The 15,255-nt window shown below is 42.9% G+C and overlaps 1 protein-coding gene across 1 annotated transcript in view; it reads right to left on the minus strand.

Moving 5' to 3' along the window:
• Positions 1–1,185: 1,185 nt before the first annotated feature.
• dapk1 (death-associated protein kinase 1) overlaps positions 1,186–15,255 on the minus strand; it is a gene marked incomplete at its 5' end in the record, with an annotated part of 92,939 nt that continues 78,869 nt past the window's right edge. Inside the window, 7 exons of the mRNA XM_079251922.1 lie at positions 1,186–2,676; positions 2,893–3,081; positions 3,172–3,292; positions 5,633–5,771; positions 5,905–6,102; positions 6,192–6,377; positions 9,140–9,356. Coding sequence (XP_079108048.1) covers positions 1,399–2,676; positions 2,893–3,081; positions 3,172–3,292; positions 5,633–5,771; positions 5,905–6,102; positions 6,192–6,377; positions 9,140–9,356 — 2,328 coding nt within the window. The 3' untranslated portion in view covers positions 1,186–1,398. The remainder of the gene's footprint in view (positions 2,677–2,892; positions 3,082–3,171; positions 3,293–5,632; positions 5,772–5,904; positions 6,103–6,191; positions 6,378–9,139; positions 9,357–15,255) is intronic.

Consider the following 15,255-nt stretch of genomic DNA (forward strand, 5'->3'; position numbering starts at 1 on the left):
AAAAACCCCAAAAAAAACAAGATGGTGTTTCGTTTTAAGTCTCCATGGAGATGCAACTGTAACGTAACATGGTACAAATCTGGTTTATGATTGTAACAGAAAGTTTTTAATTGATTGGTTTTAAACTAATTTCTAACATTAATATGAGGCATTTCAGTACAGGGGAACGTGAGTTATAACTTACACTACCAGTCAAAGGTTTGGACACACTTCCCCATTAAATCCAATGGGAAAGTGTGCCCAAACATTTGACTGGTAGTGTATATTCTTATTCATTCTGAAATTAGGTTGATTTTAAACACAGTAAAACAGTGAGGCTACTGCCATCTCCTGGGATGAAGAAGCTGTAACAGACAACATCAGAAGATGTCTGAGATAATCAATATAATTTCCTGTTCTGGCCAGAGACAGAAACTATACTATAACGCAGCCTTATCTGGCTTATTAAGAGTTAAAATCCAAATTAAATCAATTTCACGAGAAAATTCTGGGACCTGTAAAAAACATATTCTGCTGTTGGATGGAGGAGTGAACACTTGCATCCCATTTTACTCCAATTAAACATGAATGAAGTTGTTTCCCTTTGATTGATAACTAATAGCTGAAGCTGCACTCCTACATGCAGCTTTGTTTTGCTTTTTATAAAAAGTTCAACCTTACAAAATGCAGCGAGGGTCCTGTGCTGCATCTTTATCATCTCCTTGACCTCTTTGAAATTTGTTACATTTTCTAGAAATTTGAAAGCATCAACAAGGCACAGTTCTTCGAATGTTTGGAGAGAATTACTGTTGTAATAACGAGACTGGTTGTGCTTTTAGGGAGGTAGAAGGCCACAAAGGCACTAAAAAAAATGCTGTTAATCCATTAGACACGATGATGAATAAAAAATATCAGAAGCAGGAAGGGAAACTGATGGATGGAGCCTCCAACACACACACACACACACACGCACGCACGCACTTTGTTTTGCACTGGAGGATGATGTGAAAGGTCCAAACAAACCGGCTGCCATCTTTTCTTTTTTTTATACATAATTTTTCTCATGTTTTTTCTTCTTTCTGCCTATTGGCCTGAAGAAGAGTGAGACTGGAATGTGCAGCGGGGGTCAGAGGGATATCAATAAGCAGCACAACAATATTAAGAAGAGAATAAACAGGATTCCTCTTTGGAGCTCAAGATGTTCATTTCTTTCACAACATTCGTGGTGGAGGGGAAGGTTGGCTGTACAGCTCAAACAACATCTGGTTCATACGCCAACAGAATGGAGATTAAAGAGCGAGCAGCTGGACTCTGGTAACGATTGCACTTCATGTTTATTCACCAACGTCTGCGAGCCTCCAGTCAGAAGAGAAATGTCACATCAGACTAACATTTGGCAAAAGATACTGAGCGCTCCCCTCAGCGAGATATGACGGAGCTGATGGAGTTGTACGACGTGCCGCCGTTGCAGGTGGGGGGATAACCGTTTGGGGCACCACCCAGAGCCTCCATGTTGACCCTAAAAACAGGCGAGGCCTTGAGGAGGAAGTCTGCGGCGTCTCTGCGGCCGAGCTCCCTCAGCTTAGTCATCAGCACGCCGACCGTGCTGTTGGCTCGCCCGCTCCACTCCTGCAGCAGCGCGGCGGTCGGGCTGGGCTGCAGCTCCGTGTGCTGGGGGTCCGGCGTGCCGTTTGGAGTCCCGTTGCTGTGTTTGGCCACCAACTCAGTCAAGCCCAGGTTCATGGCTAGCAGGCACCAATCTTTCCCCAAAGCGTCTGGGGGGTCCAGCATGCGGCAGAGCTTCCTGCGAGCCAACAGGGGGACATCTGAGATGTGGATGTCGGTTCCCAGAGTCCCCTGCTGGTAAACCTCAGCGCAGCCGAAGGCCAGGATGCTGCTGAAGCTCTCCCGGTAGCCGCCCATCGTGTTGGTGAGCGAGGTTTCTCGTTGGATCTGAGCCCGGAAGAAATCTTTGGGTTGGTAGACCATGATGGGGGCATGGTGCTCGCGCAGCTGCTGGGGGCTCAGGTAGTATTTGGCGGTGAGCAGTCCGGGGAGGGTGGAGGCCAGCAGGTTCTCTGTTATACTACATAAGGTGTCCAACAGGGTGTAACACTTGGCACGCTTCGACTCCTGTCCGCGCACCTGAATGTCCACGCCCTGGCCGTGGTTGACCAGCAAGACCATGGCCTCCACTCCCGCCTGGCTCACTCTGGCTCCGTTCGTCCACAAGTGAATGTCGCCATCCATGTCCTCCCCGCCCTCCTCCTCAGGCTTCTGCTGGTGGCTCCAGCGACACAGATTCACCTGCAGCTTGTGAAACAGGCCGCATGGGAACGGAGTGAGATGCTCCGCAGGAACCAGACGGATGCCTCCATAGATCAGAGACTCCTCTTCCTCCTCTTCAGTCCAGGAGCGATGCAGGCCGTTTGTCTTGATGAGGGCGGGGATGTCCACCATGGAGGGGTTGGTGATGTCACGGGCACAGACATCCATGGCGTCCAGGATCTGTAGCAGCTCCTCAATGTCGCTTTCAGGAGCCAGAGCCTGCACCTCCTCCAGCCTGTAGCGCCCCCTGTAGTGGTGGATGGCCTTTGGGGTCTCAACAGAGAGCAGCTTGCCGAGGATGTTGGTGCAAAGCCAGCGAGGCTCCAGAAGAACAACATCCTGCACCGTCTCACTCTGCATGATGTTGATCTGTGGATGGAGGAAACATAAGCAGCAAGTAAGAGACGGTGTCACAGATACAGATGTATGTGGTGTAGAAAAAATACTTAAAGAGCCACCAGCAGGTCGATACAGAAATGAAACATGTTTCCTGTAAAACACTCAGACGACATGTTCCTGCCTCAGTAGCGAACCCTGATGGAGGTCTGGTGAACCGATCCTTCCTGCATCTGGGCCAGCACTCACCTCACCCATGCTGTGAAGCTGCAGGGCCAGCGTGCGGAGGTGATCCTGGCTGACCAGCGGGTTGATCTGCTCCTGGACGTCGCTGACAAACTGCTGCCACGATGTGAGCTGGTTGGGTCCGCTCAGCTTCCTCCAGGTTGGCAGGGTGGCCAGCAAACGCTCCGACAGCTGCGACATCGGACTGCATCTCTGCAGAGGAGGAGAAGTGGAGGATATTAACATTCTTTGGGGAGGTATCGACGTGGCAGACGAGGTGAGAATCATCAACGCAGAACTCACAGTGATGATGTTGCTGCGAAGCTCCTGCAGGTGATTCCTCAGCAGCTTCATGTCTTTGGAGTTTGAAGCTCCAGCGTCCATCACAAACAGTTTGTCACTGATCTGCAGGTCATTCCCAAACCTGGAAGCAAATAATGATTCATGTCCAAACATGTCGGCGGAAGTCCTGGAGTCAGGCGGGAAATAGCTACAAGTTCTAGATTATGCAGGGTTTGTGAACAGATGTAAGTGTTGCCATGTTACCAACCAGGCTGGGATTTAGCTGCTGTGCTACGAGGAGTGTGAAGGATTTGTCCTTCGTTACTGTGACTGAATGGTGAAAACTGGTAAAATACAGGAATTTGTTAAGACTGGAACCAGAAGGACCATGAAGAGTTTTTACTGCGGGGAGCCGCATACTGTCAGCCTTCTGGCTCATCTTTCAGGACCTACAGCACATTGAGATGTGGGACTAGCAGAGTGTGTCGGCGTGTCTTCAGTACGGTGGCTGGGAAGTGCAAAACAAATTAAAACTTCAAAAAACACATTTCAAAATTAAAAAACAAAATGACATTTTGAAAACCAATTCACAATATGAAAAATAAATGTCAAAAACCAAGTTTAAATAAAAAAACAAAAAATAAAGTTTAAAAAAAAAAAATTCCTTTTTAGGAAAAAAAAAAAAATACATTTAAAAAAAAAATTAAGAAAAATTAATATTTCAGGAAACATTTTTACATTTTTAGGAAATAAATATACATTTTAGATTTAAAAAATTTAATTAAATTAAATGTATTTTTATTTAATTAAATTAAGAAAACAAATTTCTATTTGAGGAAACAAATTTCTATTTCGGGAAACACTTTTAAAAGAGTCGAGACAAACTATAATCGGCCAAACACTTTTAAAAATCCCGAAACAAATGAACAAAAGGGAGCTTTACACAGGAAGGGAGGGACTTAAACACCAGAAGTGGCACAGTGGTGCATGCTTGTATTACACAATTCAATGCACACACCGAACCAAAGCATCTTATCCATGAATGTCATTTGACGCCTGTGGCACCGATTCTTCCGATCTGAACAGATAACCTTGGTAGACAACGAGTTAAGGTAGACCCACTCATCTACCATTAGAGCCCAAGTCTGGACAGTCTTGCAGCACCTCAAATAGAAAACCTTCTTACATCGACTTCTGTAAAGTAAAATGAATACAAATAAAATTAAAGCCGCAAGCGGCATCCATCGGGTCCTCACCTCATGCCGAACCCTCCACCCGAGTCCTGGTTCTCCTAACGCTACATGTAAAGGACCCGCAGAGCCAGTTCATTTTAATAGAAAAATACAATTCACATATTGAGAAAAGAATGTGTGTAAATGCCAAGATGGCGGACAGCCTGTTACCATGGCAACATGTGTTTCATTGACTTTTTAGCTCGTCTTGGGATGCTACACATGTGTGCCGAATTTCGTAGCCCTAGATGAAAGTAGAGGATCGGGCCCCTTGGGGCCACCCCAAAAAGTGCCCCCCCCACAATGCATTCTATAATGTGTGAAGGACCTACCAAATATGAATAGTTACAGTTTTGGTGCACATCGTATGAATTTGTGCAATGATATAAGCAAACCGTCTTTCATGGCGAGGAGGTTTTTTTCCAAGATGGCGGACACTCCGTTGCCATGGTAACAGGTGCTAAATATAGTTTTTTGCTTGTTTAGGGTTGATACACATGTGTGCCGAATTTCGTAGCCCTAGCTCAAAGTAGACGATCGGGCCCCTAGGGGCCCCCCCAAAATGTGTGCCCCCCCCCCCCCCCCCCCAAAAAAAATGTGCCCCCCCCCCAATACATATTACAATGCGTTAAGGACCTACCAAATATGTATTATTAGAATTTTGGTTCCGATCGGCTGTATTTCTGCGAAGATATGAGTGAACCGTGTTTCATGGCGAGAACGCTTTTTTCCATGGGTTGCCACGGTAACATGCCTTGTCCTGTTGGAAAGATTTCACTAACTTTTGCTCCCCATCTTGTCATGAAGCTTCCTGCTGAGTATGGAGCCAATCGCATGAATCCCCTCAGACTAGTTCGTTCAAATACGATGCGCTCAAAGTGATAAAAAGGGCATAAACGCCAAGATGGCGGACACCCCGTTGCCATGGTAACAGGTTCTCAATTGAGTTTTTTGCTCATATTGGTTACTTATACATGTGTACCAAATTTCGTAGCCCTAGGTCAAAGTAGACCCAAAATGCCCCCCCCAATACATATTACAATGCATTAAGGACCTACCAAACATGAATTATTTTAATTTTGGTTCCGATCGGATGTATTTCTGCGAAGAGTGTATATATATATATATATATATATATATATATATATATATATATATATATATATATATGTAACCTGTTTCAGGGCAGAAAGGTTTAGTAAAATGACTGGGAAGTGTCACCAGAACTGCTTCCCAGTTTGGTTCCTGACCTGTTGCGGACCTCCTTGAGCAGCGCTCTCTCCTTGTCGTAGGTGAACTCTCCGGAGAAAGCTCTGGGGACGTTGGCGAGGTCCGCGTGTGTCGCAACCAGGACGACGGTGAGAGGCTGCTGGATCCGACCTCCGAACACTAAACAAACAAACAATCAACCAGGGATCTTAACGGCCTCCATCATGGATTTAAAACTGCAGGAAAAATATTAAAAATGCAACCAGGATTCAAGTTTTTCCCGACAGACTAGTCCGAGTCCCCCCCCACTCACCGATGTTGCCCTGTGGCAGCGTGATGGCCTTCAGCAGGTTCAGCCAGTAGGTCAGGTGACCCAGCTGGGTTTCGTACGGCTCCTCCAGGCTGAACAGAACCAGGTGGATGGCTGTGATGTCGTTGGCTGCAAAGTAGTCGTAGGAGCAGTGGTACACGGGGTTCCCTGAAAACTCCCACACACTGAAATCCCCCACACCTACAGACAAACGGCACGTTAGTGTTTTACCCGCCGGTGTAATCATCATGCATCGTTTCCTTCTAAAACTGTAAATATCCGCCTCTCACCGTGGATGTTAGCGTGCTGGATGTCGATGGCCTTGGTGGCCTGCTCGTCAGCCGTGGAGAGAGCGGTGTGGACCGGAGAGAAGACCTCCAGGACGCCTTTCGTCAGGCTGGGCTCAAACATCATGCTGCGACTGCGCACGCTCACGTTCTCGCAGCCGGGATAGAGGTTGGAGATGCTCACAGACACTGAGGACAGACAGGAGGCGGGATGGAACCACGTTTTACCAAGGTCTTTAAGACTTGGTCCACGCTGCAGGGGTTAATGCTCAAATGGGAAATTTTTCTGTCAGAAATCTGTTTTTAAAGTTTAATTGCCTTTGCCACACTTGTTGCTTGCAGGCTTGTACTGCTTAAGTGGAAGGAAAAGCATCCTCCATCTTTTAAATGATGGTTTGTTGATCTTTTCTGTCATTTAACACTGGAGAAAATAAGGTAGTCTCTAGGAGGCTGTGTTAACAAGTTCTTCAATATCTGGCAACCTATTTTGGATCAGGTGGATCCCTCACTTATCTTACATAAGTAACTTAATCTTTAAATTATTATTGTTGCGGTAATTTTTTCTTTTCATGGTGCAACAGGGTGGGGTTGTTCTGGGGAGTTATATATTTTAAAAAAAGATGACTGATTTGTATTTTCAATATTATGTCTAACTAATTTTTCTATAAAAAAAAAAATGAACAAAAAAAAAAAAAAAGTTTTTTTTGTGGTTGTTTACATCATCATTTCCATGTGACGTCCATCACACTTCAGTGAGATCACACGCTGCGTTTCCAGACGGAAATACGGATGCTACACACGTTAGCATGTATCCGTTTTTAAGTTGCGCAATTAGAGCTGGGAAAAAAAAGAACATTATTCCCACCATTGCTCCATTGTTTAGATTTGATCTTGTTGTGGAGTGAAAGATAGATAAAATACGTGATGACTAATCAGAGTGAGGCCACTTATGGATCCGATCTGGTACCGTATATGAAAGTGAGCCAAGTCGGATCAGAAGAAATCAGATTTGTGCTGTTAAGACTGTGATAAAAAGATCAGAAATGGGTCATGTGTGTGTTCTTGCATCTTTATCCTTCCCCCTTTAGGTGAAGTGTAGAGATACTTCTTTTTTTTTCCCCCCCAACACCCACCCATCCTTCCTCATGTCATCTTTTTCTCATTTACAAGGCGGCGCCGGTAAAACTGGCTGCGGGGCCAAAGCTTCAGTTTGGTTCTGTTAACTTGTCATAAACGTCAAATGTCTGTATGTTAAACCTTGGACGAGCTGGCTTGAACCATTAATTTTTTCCCTCGGGGATGAATAAAGTCTTTGATTTAATGCAAAAGAAGTTGGATTTGAGTTCATTTAGCTGCAGTGTGAACGAAGCCAAAGTGTCAGGAAGACACTTCCCAGTTTCTCTACTGCAGGGATCCTCAATCCAGGTCCATGAGGACCCACATCCTGCAGGTTTTTATTAGTTTCCCTGCTGCAACACAAGCTCTGCACAAGTTTGCTAACTGTCAGCTGAATCAGGTGTGTTGCAGCAGGGAAACTTGCAGGAACCCGGACTGAGCATTTTTGCTCTTCTGCATCAGACCAATACCCATTCCTCATTTCTTAGTCAGTCCTCACACACTTGCTGACACATGGGGGAGCTATTTCACTGCAAACAGGCAGACAAAGCACTGGGATTTCTCTCATGATGCAGGACCACACCTAAACTTAGTTTTTCTTGGATCACAGTCAAAAAAAGTTTCATCATGCTGCATTTTTTTTCAAAACGGTTCAGGTCCAAACAGCCTCATTTTAATGTAATTACTGCAGTAAACAAAGAAAAAAAAGACACGTGTGACTGGAATATTTAGTATAAATGAACCCTGCAGTAAAAGGTTTCTTTAGGAGCTGCATGACATCTTTAAAGAGATGAAATCTGACACTGAAGTTTATTCTGAATGATAAAACTGCAGACAAAGTTTGACCAGGATACTTAAAACGTTCAGCTTTGAATAAACAAAGTGTGCTTAGTTAGTTTTACAAGGAGACTTCAGCCTGTAAAACATCAGCTGCATGAGAGGAAGGACAGAAGGATTTATTGTCATCACTGTTCAGATCAGAAAGGTTTTCCACCAACAGCATGAGGTGTGCTGAAAGTTCAGACGTCAGGAGTGAAAATCTGACCTCAGATCAGTGTTTACTGATTTTCTCTTTAAAGAAATCAAATATAAAAATACAACTATTGTGTGAAAGGACTGCAGCAACAGCAAGCTGAAAGCCAAGTCTTGCATCTAATTTGCAGACGAACACGACAGAGTGCACGACTGTTACGTATGGCTGCAGATTTATCAGGGTCAATGAAGACACTTAGAGATTTCATTGAATCCTGAATGACCAACAAAAGGCTCTTTGTGTCAGACAGACACTGCAGATGTCCTGATGGTAGAGAGGACTGGACCAGAAACTCGATACAGCTCACGTACCTGACCACTATCTGGATGAGCATCATGTCTGTCTGGGTGGAAATGGCTCAGAGCACCACCAAGCAGAGTCGGAAACACAGAGACTGGAGAAATGTTGGGAGTGTGTGCTGGATTACAGCTCACGGAGCACATGAGGGGGTCTAAACACAGACCTGTGAGTCTGCAGGTCTCCAGGTTCAGACCACAAACAGCAGAGACACACAGTGATTCAGCTTAAGCTTGCCAGAGTGACGGTATAACCTTCTCACGGTTACCGGAGGAGCACATCTGCACGAGTTTTACATTCTGGATTTTTTTTAAAGACCTCCATTAGGGGGCACCAAAGCATGAAATTCTACACAAAAATGACAATCCAAACACAAGAAATATGAATACAACACATAACAGTGTAACCGTGAGCAACTTGAAGAAGCAGAAATGTCCTGAAAAAAGGGGGCGGAGAAACAGGCAGCATCAGTGATTGTTTCAGACAGTTCAAGCAGAATACACACCTGCAGGTTTGGAGTTGACTGGGGAGTTGGGGTGGCGTGCTGGATTGGTCATGCGTGTCCGCCTCCTCCTGAAGAAGCTGCGCAGGATGCCACATTTCAGAGACTCCAGCAGGGAGCTCTTCCCCGACGCCGAGTGTCCGAACAGCTTCAGTTTGATCCTGGGCTGGATGGTCTGGGTGGGCCGTAGCTGCTGGATGTAGCTCAGTTTGTGGTTGTCCTGATCGCAACAGAAGAGATGGATTTAGCAAAGGCTAATGGCAATGCAGGTGATGTTTATCAGTGGTTCCCAGCCTGGTTTTATGCTTTCATGACTGAGATTCTCACCATACATGCTGTATTCAGGCAGAGTTCTGTCCGTTGATGAAGCCACAGTCCAATCAAGAAGACACAGCTGGACTTTTTATGTTTGTTTGTTTTAAATGAGAGGAATATAGTCTGCTCCGTGGCGATTTTTATGTTTTATTAATTACATCCTAAAGGAATAAAGTAGGGTTACCAGGACAGATATGAACTCCTCCACTACTGTGGATCCGCAGGCTCACTGACTGATAGTTAGTCAATTTTAATAAACTATTTATTAGGGCTGTGATGATATGCTTTTGTCCTGATCCGATTTGATTCAGATTTTTTGGGTGCCAAAAATGTATAAAACTTTTTTTTTTGCTCGTCATTTTTCTTGATTTCAATAAGGAAAAAACACAACAGTAGTCAGACCATCATTCTGCTGCTATAATGTAAAATAAAGTAAAAAGATCAATAAAAGATCAATAAAAACGACAAAAAATTATATATTTTATCAATTTGAAAAAAAAAAGATTTTTTAACAAACAAATATTATATTATTATATTTTTAACAAACAAATACAGGATATTTGATTTTTTGATTAAATTTTCCCACCACTACTATTTATTCACTTTGGGATTTTAAAAGTTCAGGCTTTCAGGCTCTCACATCAGCATGAATGTGCACATTCACCACAAAGCTTTAGAAGGTTCCCTGTGCTCTTTTGGGACCCCCAGACGGGACCCCAGATTGGGATTTATATTTTTATATGACATAAAATCCCCCAAAAAACCTGACAACAATCTTCTCCTGACCAGATTCTCTTCCAGAGATGTTTATCTGGCAGAACTCAGGATGGAAACCGAATGTAGACTTGACAATTTGTCTTGTTTTGGAGGAGGATGAAGATGAACGTGCAACCATGAATCACCGTATGGGTGCAGGTTTCATTAATTTAACTTTATACTGATATAACTTTGTACAACACTGTGAATATACATGTAAAAAACAATAATAACATAAAAACATAAAACAGTAAAAGGGGTTAGGCCTGTAGAAGTTCTGACTTCTGCCTTTAATGGACCAAGATTTAAATTAAAAGTCTGGAAATTTAGCTTATAAGGGTTTTTTTTCTTTTAGGTTAATGAGCACAAACTTCTGTTTGGTTTATTACTTCTGGCAAGGAGGTGGTGGAGGTCATGCTTTTCTCAGTGTTTTTAAGAACTGGACAGAATTCCATAATGCTTTTCCTGAAAACGGGTCTTAGTCAAACTTAAATTGGGGAGTTATCTGGATTACCATCTGGATTCAGATTTTTTTTTTTTTTTTTTTAAGGATTCTTGATCACTGCAAGGCAGGGCCTGTATATATACATATGACTGTAAACTGTCAGAAAATCCAGGAGAAATTCCCAACAGGTTTTAGAAAATACCAAACGTAAATGTGGACCCTGGCAATATTCTGGATACTACCATCCAGAACAGGAACAACATTCTGGATACTACCATCCAGAACAGGAACAACATTCTGGATACTACCATCCAGAACAGGAACAACATTCTGGATACTACCATCCAGAACAGGAACAGCATTCTGGATACTACCATCCAGAACAGGAACAGCATTCTGGATACTACCATCCAGAACAGGAACAGCATTCTGGATACTACCATCCAGAACAGGAACAATATTATGGATACTACCATCCAGAACAGGAACAACATTATGGATACTACCATCCAGAACAGGAACAACATTCTGGATACTACCATCCAGAACAGGAACAACATTCTGGATACTACCATCCAGAACAGGAACAACATTCTGGATACTTCCATCCAGAACAGGAACAGCATTCTGGATACTACCATCCAGAACAGGAACAATATTATGGATACTACCATCCAGAACAGGAACAACATTCTGGATACTTTCATCCAGAACAGGAACAACATTATGGATACTTTCATCCAGAACGGGAACATCATTCTGGATACTACCATCCAGAACAGGAACACCATTCTGGATACTACCATCCAGAACAGGAACAACATTATGGATACTTTCATCCAGAACAGGAACAATATTATGGATACTACCATCCAGAACAGGAACAACATTCTGGATACTTTCATCCAGAACAGGAACAACATTATGGATACTTTCATCCAGAACGGGAACATCATTCTGGATACTACCATCCAGAACAGGAACACCATTCTGGATACTACCATCCAGAACAGGAACAACATTATGGATACTTTCATCCAGAACGGGAACAACATTATGGATACTTTCATTCAGAACAGGAACAACATTCTGGATACTACCATCCAGAACAGGAACAACATTCTGGATACTAACATCCAGAACAGGAACAACATTCTGAACACTACCATCCAGAACAAGAACACCATTCTGGATACTACCATCCAGAACAGGAACAACATTCTGGATACTAACATCCAGAACAGGAACAACATTCTGAACACTACCATCCAGAACAAGAACACCATTCTGGATACTACCATCCAGAACAGGAACAACATTCTGGACACTACCATCCAGAACAAGAACACCATTCTGGATACTACCATCCAGAACAGGAACAACATTATGGATACTTTCATCCAGAACAAGAACACCATTCTGGATACTACCATCCAGAACAGGAACAACATTATGGATACTTTCATCCAGAACAGGAACAACATTCTGGATACTACCATCCAGAACAGGAACAACATTATGGATACTACCATCCAGAACAAGAACACCATTCTGGATACTACCATCCAGAACAGGAACAACATTCTGGATTCTACCATCCAGAAAAGGAACATTATGGATATTACCATCCAGAACAGGAACAACATTCTGGATTCTACCATCCAGAAAAGGAACATTCTGGATATTACCATCCAGAACAGGAACAACATCTGGTTTCCTCCAGAAGAGGAAAAAATGAAAATAAATAAGGAATCTTTGGCATTTTCCTCATTACAAGAGTACAAATGAAAGACCTAAACATGGAACAAACACCACAATATAGCCAAGACACTATGGATTCAATTTATTTATAAGGCATAGTGTATCCATATAAAATAAATGTAGCAGGTAACGCTGAATGCTTTCTATCTTACAACCCTTTTCTTTCCTTTTTCAATCTTCACTGTCTTATTATGTTAAAAATAAACCCAATGAACTAAAGTAATAAATTATTTTACACAACATAGAGAGTTGTGTAAGATTCCCCTCAAAACCTGAGAAAAAGCTTTTCACACTGAGCTAAAGTTGTCCTACAAATGTCCCACAGAAAATAAACGGTACCAAATAGACCTAATTTCTTTATTTTCCAAAGCTGTTACAAAAACAAACCAAACTTAATGTATGATGTGTGTAAACAAATGAATTATATTTCATACAACGCTGCATTGAGGTCGATGCTCTTTATCTGAAGGGATCCGTGCATTAAAGCTATCACATAAACCCGAAGCAGCTTTTTCCTCTGCACAGCTGTAATCCTGCCAGGTCAACAGATACCATTTGTTAACATATAAGACAGTTTTTTAAGCATCTACTAGATGAGTCATACATCAGAAGTGGCCTCCGACATTGTGAGTGGCTGTGTGGGATGTGAAAGCACTTTGTACGCCCACCTGGGTTATGTTAACGCATGCATTAAATAAAGTTTGTCATTTCAATAACAGGGATTCACAGAGGACAGATTCTAGTTTAGGGGTAAATTTAGGGTGTATTCGACCTGCTTTATTTATTTATTCATCTATTATCCCCATTCTGGCCTTGAGAAGTCCGCCTTTCTATGGAAATCTGGCATCCATGTGGCAGAGCGTCTTAAATTAGCCCAGCATATGCAGAGGATGACTGTTTTCACAGTTGCTGCCTTCGTGTTTTCACGCTCTGCGCTGAATCTCAGCAGGTTCTCTGGAAAAGCGGGTTATATTCGAAGTTGTCCACTTTTAGCTTTAAATGTAAAGTGTGCGTGTTCTGTGATGAGACTCGAGGCGGACAAGGAAGTTGCATCACACTTAATTTGCTGCATGCCGACACACTCATCATGTTGTTTTGTGGGTTTAATCACCAGTTAAGCTCACATCTATTTTTGTTTTTGAGATTCAGGATTTTTCTCCTGCTTGTCCGTCTTCTTAGAGGTGCTCCTGATGATTGTCAGCTTTAATTCTTCCTGGTTTGTTTCTTTCCTTACAGCTGGTTATCTGCTTTTTCTTGTCTAGATTGAACAACTGTAGCTGCTGCTTTTTTTTTTTTTATCTGCGGTGTCCTTGTTGCCTTGCTTCCTTGTAAGGTCCAACATTAATGTATCAATTCAGCACCAGACTAAACCAGGGGTGCCCAAGTTCAGTCCTTCAGGTGTGAAGGAGAAAAGCAGGCCTCCAACGCCGGTCCTTGTGAGCTACAATCCTGCAGGTTTTAGTGTTTCCCTGATGCAACACATCTGACCCAAATCAATGGCTTAACAGGCAGGTGGAGAAGATATAAAGGAGTTGTGTTGTAGCAGGGAAACACTAAAACATGCCGGATGGTGGCTCATGAGAACCGGAGTTGGAGACCCCTGATCTAGAGCATCATACTTGGACACCTCAGGACTTAATTATGCTTTATTTTTAAGTGTTCTATTAAGTATCAAGAGGAGGCTTCTTTCCATGAAGCCCCTTTCTGCAAAGTATCTCAGTACAACTCAGCAGCCAAGCCACCATTCTGCTTGCTATGATGCAGGACTAGTAAACAAACAAAACAAACACACCTGTCAGTCCACCAAATAGGTTAAAACCATAGACTGTACATAACGAGATGGACGTAGTCTCCGCCAGGAGCAGCACGTTAGCAGCATGTCAAAGCAAAACGATGCTCTTTAAAGTACTAAAACACTTGTCACGAAGGGGTTAAATACTTTGGAGACTGCAGTAGCCACTAAATCGGAGAAACTACTTATAATATTAGTTGTGTTGAGCTATTTAAACGGTTCTTGCTTAATCTGTTTATTGCAAACAGCTGCTAGTTTGTTCATTTTGCCAACAAACCTAATTTACAGTTTGGGTTGAATAATTCTGACTGCAGCTGTGCCTTCTGCAGTTTTTTACCCAAAACGCCCTACGTATGAGTGAGAACGCACACTTCTACCTAGATAGGCACATCGGCTATCGGGGGCAACTTGGGGTTCAGTGTCTTGCCCAAGGACACTTCGGCACAGTTTAACTCGATTTGCTATGTGTTATGACAAGTGATTGCTTTTCATTACGTTGCATTTCTGAATTTGTGTTTACTTAGCCTACAGAGTTACTGCCTGTCTGTAGTTTATAGTAGCACTGATATGAAGTGTGATCTGTGTGTGTGATGCTGTCAATGAGTTCAATCTGCAATAATCACAATAAATGATCAGTTTTGTTTCCACTGAGCAGGAAGGGTTTGAAATATGTAACAAGATGAAATAGACAAGTAGAGTAGAAAGTGCAGTATTTTTTCAGTGGGCCCCATGTCTGCCCCAAATTTCTTAAACCCGCCCCTGAACATTTTCAGTGATGTCACATTGTTATGCCGCCATGATGGGAGGCTAACTGCCGTAATGGAGTGGCGGTTAATTAATTGCTTCTCTTTAAGCATGCTGACACCAAACTTCACACTTTCAACACCAGTTCATCACTTATGTGGTCAGGTCAGACAGACATTGCTAAAGGGTTATCAAGACCTACATGATTTTCCAAAATCCAGGCTTACAAATCTCCAAAACTTCCAGCTAACGGAGATTTAGCTACCAAATTTAGCTTCCCACTATGTTTACATTGAGCTGGTCAGT

Source organism: Telmatherina bonti (assembly GCF_933228915.1).
Source record: "Telmatherina bonti genome assembly, chromosome: 13".
Taxonomy (NCBI): Eukaryota; Metazoa; Chordata; class Actinopteri; order Atheriniformes; family Telmatherinidae; genus Telmatherina; species Telmatherina bonti.